Source organism: Choloepus didactylus, chromosome 9 (genome assembly GCF_015220235.1).
Source record: "Choloepus didactylus isolate mChoDid1 chromosome 9, mChoDid1.pri, whole genome shotgun sequence".
NCBI lineage: Eukaryota > Metazoa > Chordata > Mammalia > Pilosa > Megalonychidae > Choloepus > Choloepus didactylus.
Window position 1 is genome coordinate 71,898,517 of NC_051315.1, and position 24,127 is coordinate 71,922,643.

Genomic DNA, 24,127 nt, shown 5'->3' on the forward strand with positions numbered 1-24,127 from the left:
CTTGGCATTTGACCTGTCCTTTTAGAGACTCTTCTTCCATGATCCACCCTCGCTTCCCCGAAGGCAGCTAGATTCTGGCCGATAGGAGGACAATTTAAAGGGTTAGATGCATTTTGCATAGGACTCTTGAAGGCTGAGAAGGCAAAGAAAAAATCCTCTAATGTCCATAACTAAGTTCTCTAATAGAAATTCCAAACCAATGTGATACAGCATCCCTTAAATTTTACTCTCTCTGTGTATGTGTGTGTGTGTGTGTGTGTGTGTGTGTGTGTGTGTAAATCAGGCTCAGGGTAATATTATGATGGTTCTTGAAAGCTAGTCTAGATTTTAGATTTGATTTTGTAGGTGATGGTAAATCATTAGAAGTTATTGTTGATTTTAGTAAGAAATAGAGAGGGTGTTTTGGAAATTTTAAATTGGGAGTCATGTTCTAAAAATATGGTAGGAAAAAAATGGAGACAGGAAAATCAGCATGCTTTTTTAGTAGTTTACGCCTTATGTGTAAGTAAATTCCTGGACAAAAACTGGGCACCGTTCTGCCTCAAGAGCATTCTACATTCTAAATCTCCAAAAATTATGGTTTTCTGTAGCTATCAATCACAATATATTTAATCACCTTGTAATTCTAATGTTTCCTTTTGGGATTTTATCAATGATATTAATTTCTTGATTTTAATTTCAATATTGGAAATCATTCATATAATGAAAAAAATTCTCCCTTAAAATATTATATTAATGAAAAGTAGATTTTTAAATCAAATTAAGATTAAAAACGTGGTCTCCTTTGTTCTTCAGATTATATACCAATGGAATAAAAAATTGGAAGCGATAGATATACCTGTAGAGAGTTTAGGTGTGTCGTTTAGGAGAACATAATTGCTTGATATGAAATATTGGTCTGCTTTTGGATAAGAATTGTTTTTTTGCTCATGAAATTAAAAGAATAACAAAAGGGAATGCTCAAGTTCATTTTAAAAATAGTTCTGAACCTTGACATCATTTTATCTTGTAGCACCAAAATCGAAGCTAATACTTTTTCTTTTTCCAACCGTTCCTTGCTGTTTTCCTTCACCTGTCTATGTTCGACTTCAATGTTGAATTTACAGATTAAATACTATTTCTCAATTCATTTTCATACATAAGGCAATACGATAAATAACTTTCTTGAGCATGAAATTAGCACTCCACGAAGATTGGGCTTCTTCAGTTTTGACATTTTGACAAAGGTCAGAAATACCAATCAGGCGCCACTTTCTTTGACCCCTATTTACAATTCCTTGGACACTACATTCAGGTGCCCCCTCAAAGCTTAAATTTGAGGGCGCCCAAGCCGACACTTGTTTTCACACAGTAAAGAGGGGGCGTTTTGTGAGACTTGGCCTTCCCACGTTATTTCTATTTTTGGACGAGGGAGGAGGAGATGAGAGGAAGAAAAGATTATTGACAAATCTGGTCCACTCTGCTAGGAGAAGCGTGCCGCACGGTCTGCTCTGCTCCGCGCCGCCCAGCCCCACACCCGGTTCCCGCCCTCGCACCCCAGGCCGGAAGGGGGCGTGGAGACGCCTCCGAGGGAGGGGCGCGCAGACGCGCGGCGGCCGGCAGGGCCTGGAGCGCGTCAGGCGGGGCCGGGGAGGTTGGTGGCGGGAGGCGGGAGGCGGCAGGCGGCAGGCGGGAGACGGAGGCTGGGGGTGGGGAGCAAGGGGCCGGGTTGCTACGCTCTCAGCCGTGCTTACTCGGGCCACTCGCGCTCCCGCGTCGCGCCCGGCCGGCTACATGTGAAGCGCCGGCCTCCTCCCCCTCCTTCCCCTCCCTCCCTCCCTGTCCCCTCCTCCTCCCGCTCCTGCTCCCCGGGGCCCCCAGCCCGACCGGGCGCTGACAGCAGGGGCGGGGGTCCCCGCCGCCGCCACCGTGTCTCGAGCAGGCTCCGGCTGGTGCTGTGGAGTCCCTGGCACGGCCATGGATCGGCCCCTGGTGGCATCGGCGGAGGAGGAACTGGACTGGCAAGTGGCGAGTCGCAGGAGGAAGGCCTGGGCCAAGTGCCGCGGCTCCTGGCAGGCGTCGGGGACGGAGGATCTCTCCACAGAAGCGACGACGCAGGACGACGACGAGGACGACGACGAGGACCTCCCCGGCGCGAAACTGCCGGCGGCTGCGGGAAGAGGTCGGTGCGCCCCTCCGGACTACAACCGGCGGGGGAATGCGGGAAGGGTAGGCGGGCGGGGTGAAGTCGTCGTGCGCATTGGGCGAGTGCTGTGAGTTTTGGAAGATCCTCGCGAGGGGAGGGGGGACACTTCCGACCTTTAAACGCGCGCTGTTGACAAGTGTCTTCAGCGTCAACATAGTCACCCCGGGTGCCATCTGGTTTCCCTTCAGATGGAGATTAAGACATACGTGTTGCTTAGGCTGCATTTAGCTTCCAGTAGATTTTCCTACCCTGATGTCTCCGGGTTGACTCTGCCGTCGGAGTTCCCCCGGGGTAGGTAACGAATTGTCCCTTCGCCCTGCCCCGCAGGAAACGTGCCCAACGAGAAGATCGCGATATGGCTCAAGGACTGCCGGTGAGTCTTCACTCGTGCCGCCCGCGTCCCGGAGGGAGATCCGCGCAGATGGGGCACCCGAGCTAAGTGACTCGGGCCACTGTCCTGTGGGTTCCATGGCCATTGTAAGCTATAAACCGGAAAGTGAGCCCGGCGGATAGCTTCCGTCTTTAAGCGATTGCAAATGAAAGTTCTGTGACCGCTGATTATTTGGTGACTGTGTTGGCTTTATAGTTTGTTAGGACTTCAGCTGCTCACGCATGATCTTAACATCAGATCAGAAATCTGTCCAGATAATAATGCCAGGTTATTGTGTATGCCCAGTTTTTGTTTGAACGAATTCTTACACATCACGGGGTATTTTATTTTACTTTTGTTTTGGCATCTGTAGGTCTGATGTCAAATCATTTTCATGTGAGTTGTAGAGGAGTTGAATTTACTTAACTACACTAACTGGGCTTTAATTTTATTTCTGTGCCTTAATTCTGTTTGGGGAACTTTTAAAACTTACTAACTTTGTTCTTGTAGTTTGCTTTTTTGGACATGGATTTGTCAGATGGCACTGGAATTCACAGAAGGGAAATAGAACTTTGAAGGCCCCCAGACTGCACAAATCTTTTTAATTACATGTTTGACAACTGGTACAAAAATGTTTGATAAAATACACAGGAGATGAATCATGTTGAAAGTAAATGTGACTATAGTAAAGTGTGCTTTTTTCATATTTTAATTATGTCTTCCAGTTTATTTGCTAGTTGTAAAATCTCATGCAGGTTTGTTGGTATTTGCTTCTGAGCATTTTTTGCCTTCTCAATTTAGGCTCTTAATATTTTGTTGAAGTAGCAGACTTAGGGAAGTCTTTCATCCATTTGAGTGTGATTCTCATGTATGCCAATTTATTTTTCACCCCTGAAGACAGATAAAATATTGGTTGATAGTATATTGACATCCTGTTTTGATGAATTGGCTGCAGCCTTACTAAGCGCTCTTCATTACAGAGCACCTTTGTTGTGGCTGTCCTAGTCCCTTCTGAGATTCACTGAAATATATGTTCAGAGACAAATACAGATTAACAATCGAGCTCTAATCTAACCTCCTCATTTTCAAATTAGGAGACTATAACCTTAGATATTAGGTGATTCCACTTGGAGCTTGGATCAGAAAATCGTAAGAGTATGCCAGTAGTTTAGTTAATTGTGAAATATCAAAATGATGTGAAATTTAAAAGGTTGAAATTTTAAAAAAGCATATTCAGGACCTTTTGGGGGCGATCTTGTGAAAACAGCATCTTTTGAGTTTCCTCTTAGAAATGTAGTGAAGAGGATGTTTTGTTACTTTTGCTCAGGTCTTTTTAAACTTTCTATCTCACTCTTGATTTAAACACAGTATTAAGTATAGTATTGGCTTACTCTTGGTATCTTCAAGTAGATTTAACATTCACAGTAAGTTTGTACTGTTTGATTGTTTAAATTCAAGCATATGTCTAGAAGAATTAAAAAAAGGAGCAAGAGAAGAATCATGTCTATTTTACGATGTAAAGGAATTAAGATTGTATAAGGGTTCATATCAAGTAGACAGTAAACAAGTCAATTTTTAAAGTGCATCCTTCAAGATAAACTCAGATGTTGGCACTCAGCACGACACAATGATCCTTGAAAATTCTGTAATTTTTGTTACTACTTCCTCATAGATTTCCTTCTTGTTCCTTACAATTGTACCTATTCTATACAAAGGTGGCATTCATTCACACCAGGGAAAACTAGAATAAGTAATCTTTTAAAGTTGGCTATATTATCACAGATTTAACAGCTAAGATATATGCGAGTGCCTTCTTTTGGGGGGATACCAACTTAGATTCCCTTCCAGAGTTGTACATCTATATATTTTGTACATTATGAAGCCAAATGACCTGAAGACAGTGTTTTTCCCCTCTGATAAGTTTTCAGATATTCTTTGTTTTCTTCTGTCCATATCCTGAATAAAGATACCATGTTTTTGTTCCTTAAAGGGAGTCTTTATTGTGATAAGCATTTTTTGTGTAGGGAGAGGGAGCTAAATTGAAACAAATTGCTTGACTTAGCATGTAAGAACGGATAGAGTTTTTGACAGAATTTGGAAGAAACTTGTTTTTATAGAATGCCAGTTATAGTCTGCTTATTTGCCATTTTCTTTTAGTGCACAGACCAGTACAGACATCTGCAGGAGAATACAGTGTTTTGGCCTAACTAAGAAAGTAGCCATCAGAGGAAAACAATAGCTTTCTAATGGCTATTTTAAAATTTTATTAAAATATATGCAAAAACTTAGTTCAAAGTTTTATTAATATCTGTGAGGTGACTGCTTATGATTCTTTCACATTTAAAAATCACTAATTGTCAAAGAACTTCCATTCCTTGTGGTATGTATTGCTTGTACATAATGGCATTTCAATAATATTTCTTCTAAATGGATATTTTCATAATTGATCTCGTGTCTAATAGGAATTTGTAAGAGTTATAAATTGTTTTTGAAGACAGGTTTGTATTATAAGACAGAACTTTAAAATGAAACAATATTTCTTCCTTTAACTTAGTTTTGAAAAGAAATGAAAAGGATTTTTGTATTTAAAAAAGAGATTTCCAAGTCCTCTATATTTGAATTACAAAAATGTGAAAGACTTTTAGCAATGGCTAATTGTTTTTAATATTGATTTTTAAGTGGACATCTTATTTTCAGAATTAAAAAAGAATATGTGTACTTTTTTAGTTTAAAAGCAGAAAGTGAATCTCAAGCTTTTCTGTTTATATCAGAAAAGATAGTTATTGAGTGATGCTCAGAAATGCTAGTGATAGAGAAACAGATGAGGTTTAAGTAAACTGTTAAGCTTTATTTCTAACTAGACTCGGACTTTTCAATTTTGTTAAGGTTAGGTTACCCACTCTTAAAGATTGGTTTGGTTTTCTTTTGATTTTGTTTTCTGTTTATTGGGAAGGATCAAGGGAAGCAGATATTTTCTCAATGCTGTTGTCATTCTTTTTTGTTGTTGTTTTGGTAAAGAAAATGCCAATTCATGTCATATGTAATTGTCATTCTGCTTGTAATTGCTGACAGATCAGAGGTGTGATTAAACCATTCCTGATGAACTGACTTGGTGATAGGCGTTTGCTCCATTAGTAGGATATTATTTATGTAATCCACTTGCATTCCTTATGTGTTTGGGGAGGAGAGTTAAACTGTGATTAGAAGCTTGCTTAGCTATAACCTTTTAAGTAAGGTTGTGCAATGACAGCTCTCCAGACAGCTTTTCAAGACTAAGGCATATACGTTTATGTGGTTTCAGTACACCTTTGGGAGCATCACTGGATGAGCAGAGCAGTAGTACACTGAAAGGTAAGAGAAAGTTGCCTTTTAAATCTCCTCTTTATGAGGGTTGAACTTCATTTTTTTCTCAGGCTGAAAGTATGCAGAGGAATTATAAAAGTGATCTGAATGTTTATAAAAAATGTTGCTCTGAGAAGTCAAAAGGTAGAAACTGTGTCATAAACTATGAAATAGTGATGAGTTTAAGTGAATTACCAACCTTTCTACTATGTGAAGCTTAGATACTTATTGTCCAGTTAGGCATCATAAAGGTTAATTAAATATAGAAATGAGATATAAAATACAAGGAAAATATATATTGCATGAACTAGGTCAGCTTTAGTGCAACATTTCTTTGCTTACATTAAGTGAAATTGCCACACCTGAAATTTTACCACCTGTGCAAGACAGAATTCTAAAGTTCAAAGTACAACAAGATTGTGCAGGTAGTGGCAAGGCATATAAAAAATATTTACAGTGTCAGGAAAATCTTGCTTGAGCTCCTGACTTAATATGAGGGGGTAAGAGGAATGATTACTCCAGGATCTGATTTTCCATGAAACTCTTGAATAAGGTATGTTATCTAATTGAATATCTTCAAAGGCATAATAAGCATAAAATAGCCTGTAGACCTGTTCTGAGAATTTTACCTGGCTGCAAATCATGGCTTCTTGAAATTGTATAATCAGAACAATTTCTGAGTACATTCAGGTTCTGAAACATTTCACTCTATCTTAGAAAATATTTCGCTTGGTGAATTTGTTTTAACTAAAACAATGATTTTGTGTAGGAGTGGGGAAGAACAGAACACAGGATGAATTTTCAATTATTTTTCAGGTGTGCTTGCGAGAAATGGAGGAAGTTTTGAAGATGATTTGTCATTGGGAGCTGAAGGTATTTTTGTTTTTTTTAAGACCTGTATTTCAAATAGTTTTAAAACTTTAAAAAAGGTGAAAGTTGAGTATTTTCATGTTGATAGTTCTCAGAGCTGAATTTAAATATCTTGAAAATGGCTAAGACATGTTTCATGACACCTTTCATCTATAGGTTGATAATCTAGCCTGTAGAATACATGTTCTGAAAAACCATTTTGAAATATTCATATGTATTCCTTGGACTTAGATGCTTAAAGGAACTGTTTGGAGCAAACTATGGTGATAGAACTGGGGGAAGAATTGTCCTACAGAAGGAAGGAAGCTTAAATATTTATACATGAGAAAACCCAAATTGAAACTTATTTTTAGTGTAAGTTGGCTTTATGTCATACTTACAGCTGCAGCATGTCTTTCTCTTTGCATTTAAGTGGCTCCTATCTCTCTCCTCTTCCTCTTTTTCCCGATTTTTAGAAGATTAAAGGACAAAGACAAAATAGAGTTAGTAGAGTTTAATTAGAAATTATAATACCAACGTATTCTAGACTGCATTAGCATTTAGAAGTATATTACACTATGTTTAAGTTTCCACAGATTATATAATCTTCTCCTGTGGATTAAAAACAAAGCTATCCAGCTATGTAAAAATTAAGACTTTTTTAGAAAAGTAAATGCTTGTTTTACTAGTATTTTAAAAGTGGTTTTATAGATCTTTGAACATGTTTTATTTCATCAGGTTAAATAGACTATAGGCAGCTAAATAGTGGGGTTATTAACATACGCTTTTTGTTAAAGAATTAAGGATTTTATTAAATCTTTAAATTCTAAGCTGATGAGTAGTGAATTAACCCACTAGATTTAATATCCTTGTTCTTTTCCTACTTTAAATCAATCTGTGAGATAGATTATTTAGAACTTTCTAATATAGTCTAATAGAAAGCTGTAGAATATGTTGTTGTTATTAATATTTTGTTTCAGTTAATATGGTTTCTGGGACTAAACTCTGTAAAGAACTGCAACTTACTGCTTCCCAATTAATATAATTGAAAACATTATACTGAAATAATGTATTTATATGCCGTTTTTGATATCTGCTTTGGTAGTTTCACAGTATTGGATGATTTCATTGGAAACCAGAATCTAAAAGGGAGTCCCACAAAGGAGTGGAGCTATTATGTTGTTTTAATCAAAATTCTTTCAAGACCATTTTCATTCATTCAGAAAATATATATTGAATGCAATATGTTAAGCACCTTTCTAGGTGCTGGATATATTCAAAGAAACATAAGAAATCACCATGACTTCAGATAAGAAATGAAAAAAGCATCAAGTGTGCTGGAATAGATATGTTTGTAATTCATTTCCTTCTTTACCTTCATTTATAAAGGTTAAATGCAGTAAATTTAACTCATTCTAAACATAAACAACATTTATTAGTTTACAAGTTGTTAACTGAGGTAAAGTTGAAAGGCAATTTTTAAAAGAAAACATGTTGAAATAAGTAGAAAGTTTTAAATTATATACCTGAAAAATTGGTTATAACTGCAATGACCTTTTAACTTGAAAAAAAGAAACCACATTTGAATCTGATGTGTACTATTGCCATATATTATTGCCATGCTTAGATAATGCTCAGTCATGTTTTCTTCTTAAGGTATTCTGTATTATTCAGCATTAACATTTAATAATCACTACCAGATATGTCACATAAATTCTTTGCATTGTCTTTGTATTTTCTGAAATACATTATTTCTAAACTGTTAAACACAGAAATTTAATTGGCTATCCAGAGGTCTTTTTAAGTATTCAAGTGTAAGCAGTTAGTTTAATTTGCCAAAAAGACAAAAACACCCTCTAAAATAGCTACTGGTCCTGCTCTTATTGCTCTCTATGTTACTTTTAATGATGTAGATTTAATGAACCAAGACAAGAGTGTAGCATATTAAGAATTTAGCTATAATATTGTGGCTTATTTTCATTCTTGATGATTACGTTATAGTAGTCACTGACGTACTAACAATTTTTTTGTGTATTTATTCTTTTTAACTGTAGCCAACCACCTCCATGAGAGTGATGCTCAAATTGAAAACTGGTAAGTAGCTATCTTTGTTCTCTTCCTTTATAACAGTGAAGAATATTTTTGAAAGTTAAGTTTTATATAATCTGTGTTTATAGCAATAATATCTTGGCAAAAGAGAGAAGACTACAGTTTCATCAAAAAGGGAGAAGTATGAATTCCACTGGATCTGGGAAAAGTAGTGGGACAGTCTCAAGGTAACTAATTATAGTTCTCAAGGTAACTCAAGGTAACTAATTAGTCTCAAGGTAACTAATTATAGTGAGATTACTTTGTATTATAGATAATCTACTCAAACCACTTTTTAAAATTCTTAGGTTTGGCCTTTATAGTATGAAATCAAACAGAATCTATGTTTCCTGTACCAGTAAAAGTGACAGGAGCTTTTTTTAAATTGAAATTAAATTAAAAGCAACAAAAATGTTTATAATGCTACTGAAATACATTAATGAGTATTTTGAATGCTGTTAATCTGAAAGAGGAACTACATAGTAGAGTAACTTCTACTTGTAGAAGGCCCTAAAAATCAGAATAAACCTTTCTAATTTAAAACTTGATATTTAAGCATAGATTTATATTCAGCATACTAAACAAAAGATCTTTAAGATTATGTATTAAAAGAAACCAATATGTGTGTCTACAAAGTCAGTTTTAACTTATCGAAACTATTGTATTGGAATCTGAGCATTTTCTCTGAAATAAATGGAAATTTCCTTCTGCTCATTGTCCATTTCTAACTTTCCCCTTTTCTCCAGTCACCCAAACAAAGCTTGGATTAGATAAGAGAGGGAGTGGGTAGTGTTTATTTCCCAATAGAATTCGGGCAAGAGGTTACCTCTGTAAACCATACTCTCTTTACCTTACTTCCTATTTCCTGAGTGGAAGTTGTTAGAGGAAAATTGAAAATAAGCTCCTCCCTCACTTTTCTGAGATCAGGTTAACTGTTTCTCCTCTTCTAGGACAGTCAGAGAGCAGATAAACTTAAGTTCCACAGAATGCCCCTTGTACCAAAGTTCTACCACCTTCCTAGAGTATTTTCCCTTTTCATTTCTTCTTTGATTTGTTTATTCCTTGTCCCTCCTCATCTGTCCTCTAATTGTTCTAGCTGCTTTACTGTGAATTTCTTAAAAGGGCAAAAAAAATAAGATGAGGATCCAGTACAAACAGCTTGAGAGAATGAACGTTTTTAACCCTTTAGTACACACAATGTATAAAGACGTTGAAATAAGTGATGATTTAAAGAGCATAGGCTGTAGAAAAAGATTTTATCAGAGGAAAGCAAGAATATATATTCATTTATAATGTGTTGTGGACTATAGAGTTATTTTATTTTGATGTTTTCTTTCTTTTTTTTTTTTTTTTTTTGGTAGTGTTTCAGAATTGTTGGAACTTTATGAGGAAGATCCTGAGGAGATTCTTTATAATCTTGGATTTGGACGAGATGAACCAGATATTGCTTCTAAAATTCCATCAAGATTTTTTAATTCATCATCATTTGCCAGAGGGATAGATATTAAAGTATTTTTGAGTGCTCAAATGCAACGGATGGAAGTAGAAAACCCAAATTACGCTTTAACAAGTAAGGTTTTAAAGTGCTAATAGATTATTTTAAATTATAGCATCCATAGCAAAATGGTCTAATTTTTAAAGCCTTACTGACTTCCAGAAATTGCACCAAAAAGTTAACTAATGAGATTAAAAATAATGGTGTCAAAGGATATGAATAACTTTTTCACTTAAAAAAAGCCTTTTTTTTTAAAGCACATTAAATGTTTTACTTATTCTGAATTTTAATTATTCTACTTTAAGAGGTTAATTTGCCTGTTCTTTTCCCCCATCCAATTTTTGATACATTGAAGTGTTGCTATGTGTTACTTCTCTTCAGATGGTTTTGTTCAATAAGAGAAGAAGTAGGGGAGGGGCCTTGTAAACATTAAATGAAGTCAGGCAATTTCAGGGGATTTTCTATATATTTAAAATAGTGTGGCTAATTTGATAATTTCTATTCATATTGTATTTGGCTATTTTTTTGTTGTTGACCAGAGGTTTGAAAAATGGGATCCCTGGGGGTCCATAAAACAGCTTTAAGAGAGCTGCAAATCCCTTCCCCCACCCAAATAGGTATAGAATATGTACTTAGAGTACTAGTTCTTAGAGTAAAACTTCTGTCTCTCCCTGCCCAGTAAATCTAGGGAAGGTGTATGTGTTAGATAAAGAAATCTTGTTTCATAATCTTTGAATTCTAAGTTAAGTTATTGAAAGCCTAAACAGTAGTATAGATTTTATGTGTGTGTGTGTGTGTATATGTATATATATGTATATGTATATATATGTAAATTTAATGTTTTCTTTTATAGGCCGTTTTCGTCAAATTGAAGTGCTTACTACTGTGGCCAATGCATTTTCTTCTTTATATTCTCAAGTCTCGGGTACTCCCCTGCAGAGAATTGGAAGTTTATCCTCAGTGACCTCTAACAAAGAGATAGATTCACCACCACCTTTAACTCGAAGTAACACTGCAAATCGTTTAATGAAAACACTATCAAAACTAAATTTGTGTGTTGATAAAGCAGAGAAAGGAGAAGGCAGTAATCCTTCCCCAGCAATTGAAAAAGCAAAGATGCTAAATGTTTCAGTGATTGAAGAAAGTGGCAATAAAAATGATCAAAAGTCTCAAAAAATTGTTAAGAAGAAAGATTCATCTTCTATGTTGGCTACAGTTAAAGAAGAGGTATCAGCTGGTTCAGCAACTGTAAGGGAGAATGATGACATTGATAGACTTTCTGATGAAGCAAATAGTAATTTTAACCAAGAAACTGAAAGACTAGGTGAGCAACCTGGTATTACAGAATCTGATTTAAATAGTGATTTCAACATGTCCAGCCACACTGAGCTGGAAAATAGCAGTGAGTTGAAAAATGTCCATATGTCCACACCTGAAAAAGAGCTATGTGCACCACTGACAAATCCATCGATAAGAAATATAATGACACAGCAGAAGGACTCCTTCGAAATGGAAGAGGTAGGTAAAAAATTACTGGGACCTGTTTTAAATGGTGAGTTAGGAAAAAAAGTGCCTATAAATGTTATAAAATGAAAGGTAGCTGGTAGGTCTATACTAGAAAAATATGTTCTAATTTTTACTTTCCAGGTTTTTGTTTTGTGTTTCACAAACCAAGTATTGATCACAGGACTATATGATGCCAGGGTTATGGGACAATACATCAGCTCCTCGAGATCCTCTTGTCATCCACTAGCTTACCTTTTCTCTCTCACTTTAAGATTTTAATGCCAAAGAAAGTCCTGAGAGTATATTCAAACTCCAGTCATCTTGCTAATCAAATAAGGTTTGAGTTCTGTCTTTGCCACTTAATTTCTTTCTACCTTTGGGCAAGTATAACTCAGTGATAAGGATAATTGTGATGAAGTCTGTGAGCATAGGTTTTGATAAGGGACTGTAAAAAACATGAAGATAGTGTGTGCCTGAAGGGGAGGGGAGGGAAGAAGGAGGTTTGAAAGGCCACGGAATAGGGTTTCTGCACACTTAGAAGACCTATTTTTGGTTACTTGACATTTTTGCTCAGTGATGTTCCTGCTACTTTATATAAATTTCAAATTGAAAAGATAAAGTTATTCGTTTTGATGAGATTCTTCAACTGAAACTTCTTTTGAATAGCAGGACCTGATACATACGAGTTAGAGCTATAGAGACTTGGGCAGGCAATTGAAGTTTTCTAAGCACCTTCCTCCTGGCAGTCCCTCTACTAGGCGCTTGAGGTACCTTCTTTCTCAATTTGTAAGGCAGGCAGTACTGGTCTCATTTTACATGCAGAGGAATTCAGCATATGTATAGAGTTGAAAGAGTTGTGGCTACAAATTATATGTACTTTTCTTTTTAAAATTTGTTATAGAAAGATTAGTTTTAGTAATCTCTCTAGTATTAGAATCATATGCTATGGTTTTAGGGAATTGGAAAATTAAATAATTGATTCTGCCCAAAAATGTCCTCTTAGGTGAGTGTGTATCTGTCACATTATTGAAGATTTTTTCCTTTATGCAAATTTTTGCTTGCTGTTAGGCTGTTTATCTCTTTTGTTTCTCTGAATGTATGTTTTAATAATCACAACTGAAAAGCAAAATAAAAAGAGAACAGAAATAGCCCTTTGTAATATTTTATATTTTCTTGTAACCTTTTTGCCCCTTTATTACTTTATGTATTTTTAAGTTTCTTTAATTCCTAATATAATTTAGTTCTCATTATATTGAGTACATGAATACTTTATCATTAGAATCTCTTTGTTCCATTTTGCTATTTGATGCCTTTTTTACTTAGTTTTGGTTCAAGCTTGTCCTAGCACTCAGATAATTAAAGTGCAAGTTCTTGCCTTCCGTTAAGACCTGTCTTCTGTGGCAATTAGACGTGATTATCAGAGTTATTATTTTAATACAATAGAGGATATAATCTAGTCAAATTGTGTTAGGTAGTTGTAAATTTGACATTGGTGACTCACACTGGAAGATAACTCGTTTATGTGTATTTTCAAATAAGTCAAAGAAGTTCCTTTTTAATTTCTAAAATTCTTGAATTCAAAGCTATGGGTTTTTTGTTTTTAATTGTTAAGATATCATACATGATAGGTCTTTTAAATGTTTATAAAGTGGTAGCTGCGTTTTGGTGTAAAGTTAACATTTGGTGATACTAGACTATTTTTTTGCTCCCTCTGCTGGCAAGAGCAGTTAATAAAGAAAGTAATGCAACATTGACATGAACATTTTTGAAGTGTGTAAGATTAATGCTTTGTTGGTTGAAGAATAATAGATTTTTGGTTTCAGAAAAAGAATGTACTGTGTTCACCATTGCTACGTAGTAAATATGGGGACTATGGGGACTTTTAAGATTAATGAATCCTTGTTCTTCAGATATATTTAAAATATAAATTAAAAACCTCCTAGAGTTGTGTTTTTATCCCTTTGGGAACTTTAAAGAGAGTTTGTAGAACAATGGATAAAGAAGGGAAATAATGTGTTACTTTAATTTCCTCTTCTCCCGAGCATGATTGAATCATATTGACAAATGATGAGAACAATCTTATTGAAGCATACTTTTAGATCCCATTCAAAGTAGATGGTTACTTTTTTTTTTGTTTCTTTGTTTTCTTTGACTCCTTTCTGTTGAGGTTTGATTCCTATTGGGAATTTTTTTTACTTATAAAAACAGCTAGTTTATATAAGTTGCGCGCGCGCTCTCTCTCTCTCTCTCTGTGTGTGTATGTGTGTGTGTGTGTCAGTCAGTAAGCCACTTCGGATGCTTTGGTGTGGCTAGATAGGAGAAAATGTTGGAGACGTGGCTTTGTGCATAAAGCTGCCTAATGTTGCTGAGGCAGGAGGTAAGAATTGTTAGTAGCAAGAAATAGCCAGACCATTTGACAGTCACCAGGAGTAAAGAGGGAATATTTAAATGTAAAAGGAGATAAATAGGTGACAGAATTGAGCGAGTCCTATGAGAATAAAACTGGCCTTAAAAAAAAAAAAAAGCCTGAGACTATTTCTCAATTGAAAGTCATTTTGCCTTATAAAAAAGTTGTTTTGTAGACTATTTAAAAGGTTTCAGTGTGTCTAAAACTTATAAAACCCTGCTTTTGAGTTTTCTCATTCTTAATGACTTGCCTGGATAATTTTTGCATTTACTGTGAAAATATATCTTGGTAATTCTTTGGAGCCACATTAGTAGGATGAATGATTTCATAATTAAATCAAAATCATCCTACTCAATAAGCAATTTTTTTCCTTTTAGATGTAAAAGAAAAATTTCTCCCAGTTAAGTATTACAGAGGAAGAGAACTTTTATCTGTGTTATATCTGTAGACAAGATTGTTGTGTCTCTTGTTGCTCTGTAAGTCAATTTATATTCAAATATAGCTGTTATTGGATGTATACATAATTTATGCTACTGAAGTTTTGGTAACTGTTCCTAGTCCTGTCTTCATGCTGATTGTTGATTTAACTAATGTTCTTCATTACTTATCTTTAGCTGTTAAGTTTCAGAATCATTTTCTATTATACTTTTTATCTTGAGTTAAAATAATCCCAAACCAGTCAGATATTTGACAGATACAGTTGTTCCTTTGGCCTTCCGAATTTCACTGTATGTCTTTTGAAGGCAAGTATTGTGTTTGCAGTAGAATAAGGATTCTAACACATGACATGCACAGCTACCTGTAACTTCAAAGCCCAGTTAACCACTAAGTTTTATTTGTTTTTTTTTTTTGTCTAAAAGATCTCAGTTAACATTTTTAAAAAAAGTATTTGTCTAACAGTAAAAATAAGTCAGATATTTGTATTTGTATATGTAAAACTTGGGAGCTTTGTAAGAAAGAAATTTGCAAATATTTATAGAATCATAAACTAGCACAGAAAGGGATCTTTGAATTCCTATTCCATTTTTTTCAACAGACGAGGAAGCATTTCTGTTTTTGTTTTCCCCAAGCAATTGATATCATGTTACAGTAGCGATTCTCCACCTCTATCTGAGGAATGTAATATTTCTTTTGTTATCAGTGCCTCGCTGGAGAGAGGTGGTCAGCAAAGAGAGATCCAGGGGATGGTAGGAGAGGGAGCTGTTGTAAATCGTTACTACTTTACTATTTCAAAGTACTTTTACTTACAATCTCATTTGATCTTGATGAGGATCTGAGAAGTAGGAGTCTTAATCTTTATTTTCCAGTGATAAAATAGAAATAATTACCACGGATAATTATCTTAAGCCAATTAGCCAGTAAGTGGCATGAATAAGACTTGAATTCAGGTCTTGATAAAAACCTGCTACTTTTGAGTAAGTAGTATAACTTGCTGAAGTTCAGATTGGTTCATAAGGCCAGAAATTGGATAAGAACTCCTGTTATCTGATGCATAGCTCCATATACTTCTTTGGAAAAATGTTTTCCTTTGAACTTTTTTGAGATGACATTAAAAATTAGTTGTAATTTCTGAAGCTCTATTTCTGATTTTTTTTTAAAACTACTATACTATACGTATGACTTTGATCTTTTGAGGAAAGATTAACTCGGTTAAAACATCTACACATTACCTATTCTAAAGAACATAATGTAGTAGTGTTGTGCCTAGAAGTTTCATCTTATTCAAAATAAATATGACAGATGTTACCAAAAAAAAAATAGGTGCCAGCCATGTTAGCAGGACTTTGATTTAGAAAGGTATATATTTTTTGTTTACTGAAACATTTTTTAAATAAAGTAGCCCAAATGTCTGTTTTCATAGTTTAAAGCTGTTTTCATAGTTTTAAATCTTGAACCACTAAGACTAAATGATTGATCATTTTGGTTTAGTGTTTTGGTGTTTTATTTTGTTTTGTTTTGTTTTTCATTTTTATTATGAAAAATTTTGGTCTTAACCAAAGGTTAGAGAATATATTGTATAACAAACCTCCAATACCCCTCACTTAATTCGGTTATCAATGTTTTGCCATTCTTGTTAATTTAATGAAAACAACCATAGCAAATAACCAGAGTTCTACTGAGGCTTAGAAACCATTGAATAGGGGAAAACCTGCCATGTAAATTGTAAGTTCTGTATTTGATTTAGAATCTTCTATGGTGTACCCCATCTCAAATTTGACTGCTTTCTTTTGTTTAATTGTGACCAATAATAAAATACAATCTAAGAAATTCAACCATTATCACTACCATGTCTGTCTCTACTTCAGTAAGTGGTACTATGATTTTGCTTAGTAAATGAGAAGAGTGATTCTACTTTAGTAGTTGTATTAGTAAATTGTGACCCTTTCAGCTTTTTTCTTTTTTTTTTTTTTGATTGCTCTTTTATTTACTTATGGAATTTATAATGGAAGGAGAGAAAGTGGATTTTTGTTGTTATTATTCTATTATAGAGTTGCATCTTAAGGATAGCATATTGGGGATATATATTCATTAAAGTCATGTATTCTTTTGTGACTACTTTTTAAGTCTAAAGAAATAGGAAAAGAAAATCTGATAATTCTACATTTGAAAATGAAAGATAATTTACTTTTTTTCATAATGCTGTGTCTAACCCAAGATTCTTAGAATATAATTGAAGAGGCGTTTGGATTTCTGTTTACTTTATTTTGACTGATTGATATTTACTTTATAGAAAATTCTTTGAAGTAGGCTAGGCCTGAATAGAGACTAATAATAGACCTTTTGTTGAATATAAGAAGAATGCATTTTGTTCCCTTGAACATAAAACAATAGTTTTCCTGTTGAACTTGTGTCTTCTATTCTGAAGAATATAATATTACAATTTTTAAATAATAAAAAGGAATAGTAAAATCGATTTTATAGATCTGATTCAGAGTTGATTGTTTTAAATATCTAGTGTGCTTTCATTTTTAAAAAGGTTCATAAACATGGGATCATGGAACTGTGTGGAACAAAGGTCTCACAAACCAGACTAGTTTTTAAATTGGGTAATAATATCTTTAGCCTTTGGGTTTTTTTTTTTTTTTTCTAAACGTTGTTCATTCCACTTTTATTCCTATGGGATATTTTTTGTTCTTGAATAGATTCATCACTCAGAACTACCAGAGTTCTACCTAAAACCTATTTGCTTTTTTGCTTGATTTTCTCAGGGTCAAAAACCCATGTTTGACTAGTATGCCTACTTTGCTAGGATATTAGTTACTATTTTAAATAGTAATTATTGCAGGATAAAATGATGGAAATTAGTACATTTTACCCCCAAATGTCTAATCTTACTATAGAGTGAGTTATGCTAGATCAGGTAGACTATTAGGAGGGTGGAGGTGGAGAATAAGGAATATGAAAATTCCTAAATTATGTGATTGTGCAAGTAGGAAAAAAAAGACATAGCACAAGAAAACAACCTCTGTGGATTTGATACATTCCTTGAGCAGAATTTTTAGAGATAATGTATGGTTCAGATCTTTCAACATTTTAGTTCTGTAAGAAACCTGCTTTTCTACTTACAACTCTCAAGTTAAGTCTTCAAAGAACATTTGTCAGGTCCAAGCAGTCTTACACATGAGTGATTTTTGATGCCTGAAAATTTGAAGGATTTAGAAAATTTCGCAATTGGAACATGATATTCCATCTTCAAAGGTGCAACACTTGTAATTGGTTCAGCTGTGTGTCAGTAATGGTCTGCTGCAATGAATGTTTTAGTGTTTCTGCCAGACTTGACCCAAAGCTTTGAAATTTAACATTTAGAGAATAACTTTTTTCTTCTGCATTTATTTTTCACCTAATAGTAACTTAAAAAAAATGATAGTTTATACATGCAGCCATTTTTCTTTTCTTTTTTTTTTTTTTTTTTTGGCCATCTACAAACATGCAGTGCTTTGTTAACTAGACAATTGAGTTGTGAGGCATTCTCACAATTTTGAGATAACACGTCTTATATTCATTTAAATGTATGTATGTATATAATGGTTCAGTGCTCTACATTTCTTCCTTAGGTTCAAAGTACTGAGGGAGAGGTTCCTCACGTTCCAGCCACTTACCAGCTAGGTCTTACCAAATCAAAAAGAGGTAAGTGACAAATATCCACTAGTTTTTGAGAGTAATACTGATGTGTTGCCAGTTGATTTGGAAAAGGAGTTTTATCTATCTGTATTTGAAGTACCTGTAAGCGTAAGAAGAACATTAAAAACATAGGTATGCATGTTTCATTACTGTTTGGTTATATGATATTTTATATTTTCTTGAAGCCTTTCGTGCTCATAAACTTATTAGTTTGCTTATCCTGTGATGATCTTGTCACACAGTTCTGTGTACTTTAACTATTTTTCAGTTCTGCCTTAGGGCTAAATGGGAAGTGATAGAAAGAACAGGAGATTTGGGGCTGATTTTATACTGTTATGATTCAGAAATACACTTGTAGTTTCTGTCTCTGGATTTTCATTATTTAAGTATGGATCCTAGGCATATAATACATGAATTAGTATTATTGGTAATACAAAAATTACCAATCTCTCAGCAATAGTTAAACCCAGTTGAATTAAATTCAAACATGGATCAAAGGTGAGTACCTGTAGATATCACTCTTGAATTATTAATTATTTACCAAAGAATTTGAGCCCATTCCTTTCACTTTCAACTTGAAACAGAAAAAAAGTTGTCTAATCTTTAACTTCACAAAGCTTTTGAGATTTAGAAAAAGTCAGGAAGGAAGTAAAGAAGTAAAAATGATCACTGAAGCTAGGACTGTTTATTTTTAAAACTTTGCACATGCTGAACCACCCTGTTGGTTTTTGTTTTTTTTAAACAAAAATTCCTAGGAAATTACATGTTTGTTCTCTCCTGATCTCTGAAATTACTTCAGAAGAGGTGATTTGCATATAATTTTTCTTTCATTGGTAATAAGACACAAGAGCTCCACTCTTACTAGGTGACTACAGTTATGGTTCAGACACAAAATGAACTTTCCTATAATATTCTTCTCCTTGTAAGCCCATAAAACCATATGTATATATGTATTTCTGGATTTTTTCATCAAAATGTCTGAGATAAAATTTCTACACTATTCAGAGGTGTAAGTTACAAGGCCAAGGTCATAGCTATTAAGGAGTCTATGCTTTAGATGGGTAGACTAGGTGTACAATGGAAAAAGAAGTGTTTCATGTGTCAAAAAATTATCTTTTTTAAGAGAAAACTCACTGTGGTTGGAAAGATGGAGTATGTTTTGTAATCACATCAGCATTTCTTCCTCTCTTCAAAGAAATAAGGGTCTCTTATTTCTAGTGTTAACATTTTTATGAATCAGATTTTTGTAAATTAATGGTAAAATGGTTTTGTATGTATGTGTTGAGAGAGGGAAATAGAATTACACAGTGTTTTATCAAATTTTGATAATGTGATATGTAAGTATCTTAGCTTAATCACAGTCACAGAATTGGTATCAGTAGTACTGTATTCATTTCGCAAATGTAATAAAAATGCATATAGTGAATGCATAAAAATACTTCATACTTTAATATTAGGACTGTTGAAGTTGCAATGCTCTCACTCTCATTTCTAGTACTGGGATTTCTATACTGAGACCCAGAGAGGTTTAGTGACTCAACTCATGTCACAAGCTAACTCATTGGCTATGTTGAGAGCAGTCCAAAAGTTTTCTTATTACAGAAGACATACAGTTTTCTTTAGTCAGGTGTAGTATATACATGTGTTCTGTTTTGGTTCTTAATGATAGTGGACAAATAAAATTTCCAGATTTTATTTTGTTTTCACTTTAACATTTCTTCTAACTTCCTAGATTCTAATTGGAAATAATATCTTGTATCTTCAGTTAGGACAGAGGTTTACCTTGGAGACCTATTATTTTGTGAAACCGAAATGTCTGACTAAAGAGCCTGGATTGTGAGTTAAAGTTTACTCAGTAGTTTTACCTGTATTCTGCTGGTTCCTGCAGTACCCCTGTGAGATGATAGGATAATTATTATTATCCCTCTTTTACAGAGGAGAGAAGTTATTGTTTACAGCAATCAAGCAAAGCAGGAACTTGAATCCAGGTCTCCTTTTCTGCTAGTTGATACCTGCCATGAAGCCTAAGCAGTCTACTGTATGACCTGAGCTGTGTGAGCTCAGACAGGGTTAAATAGCTGTGAAGTGAACTCAGCATAGACTATACTCTGCTGCAGATAAGAGAAATGTTAAAGGAGAGAACCTGAAACAGAGCTAGTCATTCTGGTTTCCCTGGGGTCTGTAGCAACTGCCCTTTACCCAGCCAAATAGGCAACTGCACTTCCAAATCATTTAAGCAACTGCTTAATCCTGTTATTGCTTTAAGGAAATAGTCATTATTCATTCATTCAGCAAATATTTTTTACTGCCGGTTTGTTCTATGTACTGAGATATAAGGAAGAATAAATAGGGTTTCTGCCTCAGGATGTTTACAATCTAGTTTAAAAAAATGCAAGCATGTAATTACAGTGATAACTTCTATTACATAAGATGTGAATCATTTATTTAATTAAAATTAGTACCTATGGTAATAGCTTATTGCAATTTAATTTCACAGCTATTCCAGTTTGTCTAGACATATCAAGCATATGGTATAGCAGTGATTTATTACATAATTATGGAGTTACAATAAGTTTACCACTATCTCAGTTAACCTCAGTTTTCTTCAAAATGGCGTACTATTCCTTACTATTTAATATTGTGAAGAATTTACTATACCTAAAATGTGTTGTACTGTGTTTGACTATAATTGTAGTTACTATTAACTAGAATATAAAACATCCTTTTCTTTTTAGCTGTTTTTAGTAACTGTATCAATTCCTTATTTTTGTTATACATTTTTATTAATTTCAAAACATTATTACAAGATTAAGTTTTTGGTGAAAAAAAAAAAAATCATCCTTTCAGTATTGCTCCAGGCTGAGCTATGAGGTTATGGTGGGATTTTCTTCAAAGTCAGGTGAACTTTAATTAATTTTGGACTTTATTCAAACATATTATCTGTTTCTTCCTATGTATAGTTCAAATTTTAAAAGCATGTGGATTAGGTAAGCACACTATATTTAGCCTGTTGCTTTTGAAATTCAGAAGAACTTTACTGTCCCATGAAGTGTCTTCTTTAGTAAATGTAATAATTGGAAAGCCTTTCCCTTTATAGTAGTTGTAGTGTGGATATTAGTGGTAGTGTGTTGATGTTTGCTGTGCTTTGTTGGCTTTTTTTTTTTTTTCAGGTTACACCTGACCAGGAATTAGGATTTTGAGGCATGAAAAATAAAGGATTCTGTGTTCTCTAACATTAACAATATTATGTATTAGTTGAACCTATTTAACTGAGTTTCTTGTAATTGCTATAAAAGATTTATTTCATAATTTACAAACATGTTTTATCATTTGACACTTCAGAGACATTTAAGTATGCTTGCATACAGGTTATTTAATTTATTGGCCTTTATTGTATTCTTATTTTCTTATTAGAAAAATAATAGAAGTTTCTGTCCTTTGTACATTTAAACTTCTAATTACATCTACAAAGACTCAATATATTTATGTGATGGAAATGGTTTCCTTTGGAACTTGTATTTTTTTATTAGAGCCATTTTTTATTTTGGTCAGTTATCCTCCAAGAATAAGACATTTGGATTTACCAAAATGCATCATAATTATAACTTAATTAGCAACTGACTATTGAAGATTTTTGGTAGACTGAGTCAGTTTTTATTTGAATTCAATTTACCTCCTGTACTTTGAAGCCATAATATTGATATGTAGGACCTACTTTTCTAAGAAGAAATCAATGTTGTGTATTATATATCAGTTAGGAATTATGTTTCTGTAATTATGTTCTTCTCATTGAAGTTTCATTTAGCAGATTTGTATAACTACATTTTTTTTGGTAGACCACCTATTACGTACTGCAAGTCAACATTCTGATAGCAGTGGTTTTGCTGAAGATTCGACAGATTGCCTCTCCCTTAATCATCTCCAGGTAAAATTTTCTATTGTAATAGGTACTAAGATTAATGTCTTCATTTTAAGGTGATTTTCAATAGCTATGTATTTCAAGACTGAATCTAGCTAATCTTTATTTTTCATATGACAGTAAGAATAAAACTCTTGGGATGCAGATGTTATCTAAGCATTTGACTACTAGTTTTAGGTTTAAATTCTCCTTTATTTTCGGTCCACTGGTAAACAGAGATTGTTTTGATCTGTTAAGGCTATTCTTTCCTTATTTTTTATCATTGTCATGTTTCAGCATTTTCCGATAACTGTTTTGCTTATTGAATAACTAAAATTAAATATGAATCTGTAGCTTTCTGAGTATTATACTGACTGTGCTAGAGTGTGTTAGTTCACTTAGAAAATAGGTACACCTTTATTCCTAAGGATCTTGTTGTCTAGGTAAAGAGTACAAAGAATGTACTTAAAGGTGTTTAAAACAATTAGAAGACAACTTAAAAAAAAAATTGGAGTAAAGAGAAAAAGAGCATCCAAAATAGTTAATTTCCCAGCTGATAAAACAAATACCATACAATGTGTTGGTTTAACCATGGGAATTTATTGGCTCATGGTTTCAGAGACGAGGAAGCTTGCTACCTCCTGGGGTTGGTATCTTCTGGTTCGCCAGCAATAATTGGGATTCCTTAGCTCTTCCATCACAAGGCAATGCACGTGTTAGTGTCTTCTCCTTTGTCTTCTATGTTCTCTTGACTTTCAACTTCTGGCCTTTGCTTATAAAAGGACTTCAGTCATATCTGATTAAGGCCCACCCTCATTCAGTTTGGGTACTTCTTAATAACATCTCCAAAGGTCCTGTTTACATATGGGTTCACACTACATGGATTGTGACTTGAACATGCCTTTTGTGGAAGATGTGATTCAGTCCCCAACAGTCTGCCCTCCCCGTCCCCCCAAAAATGTTCTTTCCACATGCAAAATACATTCATTCCCTCACAACATCTCAAAAGCTTTAACCATTTTAGAAAAATTCCAAGTACAAAGTCTCATCAAAATCAGTTGTGGGTGTGGTCTGTCGGGGCAAAATTCCTCTGAGGGACACTATTATCTGCTTCCAGTGTGCAGTGGTGGGACAGACATAGGATAAACATTGCCTTTCTAAAAGGGAGAACTTGGAAGGAAAACTTGGGATCATGTGTCCCAAACAAGTCTGAAACCCAGCAGGAAAAACTCCATTAGATTTCGAGGTCTGAGAGTCATCTGTGGATCAATGTTTTGTCCTCTAAGCCTGCTGGAGCAGCCCATTCTAAGTATTTGTGCAGTGACCATGCTCTCCCTGAACACTGGGGTGTGGAACATCAGGATGGTGGCCAAGCTCTCCTTGAATGCCCCACCATCTCTAAGCATTGGGCTGGTAGTGCTCTCCTTGAACAATGGGGCACAAGGCCCGCCCTCTCCAGGTGCCAGGGCAGATGGCCTGCCCCCTCCAAACACAGGGATGGACCCACCCTTTCCACACACACATGAGTGGGCCCGCTCTCTTGGCCCTAGGAGATCTCTTTGGTCCAGACCTCTGCTTCCATGATTCTGCCTTTGAAGTTATTCTTCCTTCAGTTCCTCCCTTCTCTGTCCCTTTTAGGCATTGCTTATGTTCATACAAATTTTGCAAAAATCTTGTTTTTCATACAGTTTCAAGGGGTCCAAACCATCACACATACTAAAAAACTTTATATGGATCCTTCCTGGATAACTGCATTTCCAATCTTGACTTTCACTGAAATGGCTGACTGGATCCATGTTTAGGTACACCTGCTTTAGCAAAGGGTTGTTCAGTTAAACCCTCACATAGAGCCCTGTTCTTTGGGG

The 24,127-nt window shown here is 34.7% G+C and overlaps 1 protein-coding gene across 4 annotated transcripts in view; it reads left to right on the forward strand.

The window, feature by feature from the left end:
• The first annotated feature begins 1,813 nt into the window (after positions 1-1,813).
• The window catches only part of ITPRID2 (ITPR interacting domain containing 2), a 41,084-nt gene continuing 18,770 nt past the window's right edge, over positions 1,814-24,127 (forward strand). For 3 of the 4 annotated variants that reach the window (XM_037849096.1, XM_037849099.1, XM_037849097.1), the window contains exons 1-10: positions 1,814-2,161; positions 2,513-2,558; positions 5,857-5,906; positions 6,714-6,770; positions 8,801-8,840; positions 8,924-9,022; positions 10,196-10,404; positions 11,183-11,847; positions 18,298-18,370; positions 22,201-22,289. In XM_037849096.1, the coding sequence (XP_037705024.1) occupies positions 1,957-2,161; positions 2,513-2,558; positions 5,857-5,906; positions 6,714-6,770; positions 8,801-8,840; positions 8,924-9,022; positions 10,196-10,404; positions 11,183-11,847; positions 18,298-18,370; positions 22,201-22,289 (1,533 nt within the window). In that variant the 5' untranslated portion in view covers positions 1,814-1,956. The remainder of the gene's footprint in view (positions 2,162-2,512; positions 2,559-5,856; positions 5,907-6,713; positions 6,771-8,800; positions 8,841-8,923; positions 9,023-10,195; positions 10,405-11,182; positions 11,848-18,297; positions 18,371-22,200; positions 22,290-24,127) is intronic. The other variant, XM_037849098.1, reaches the window with a different exon arrangement.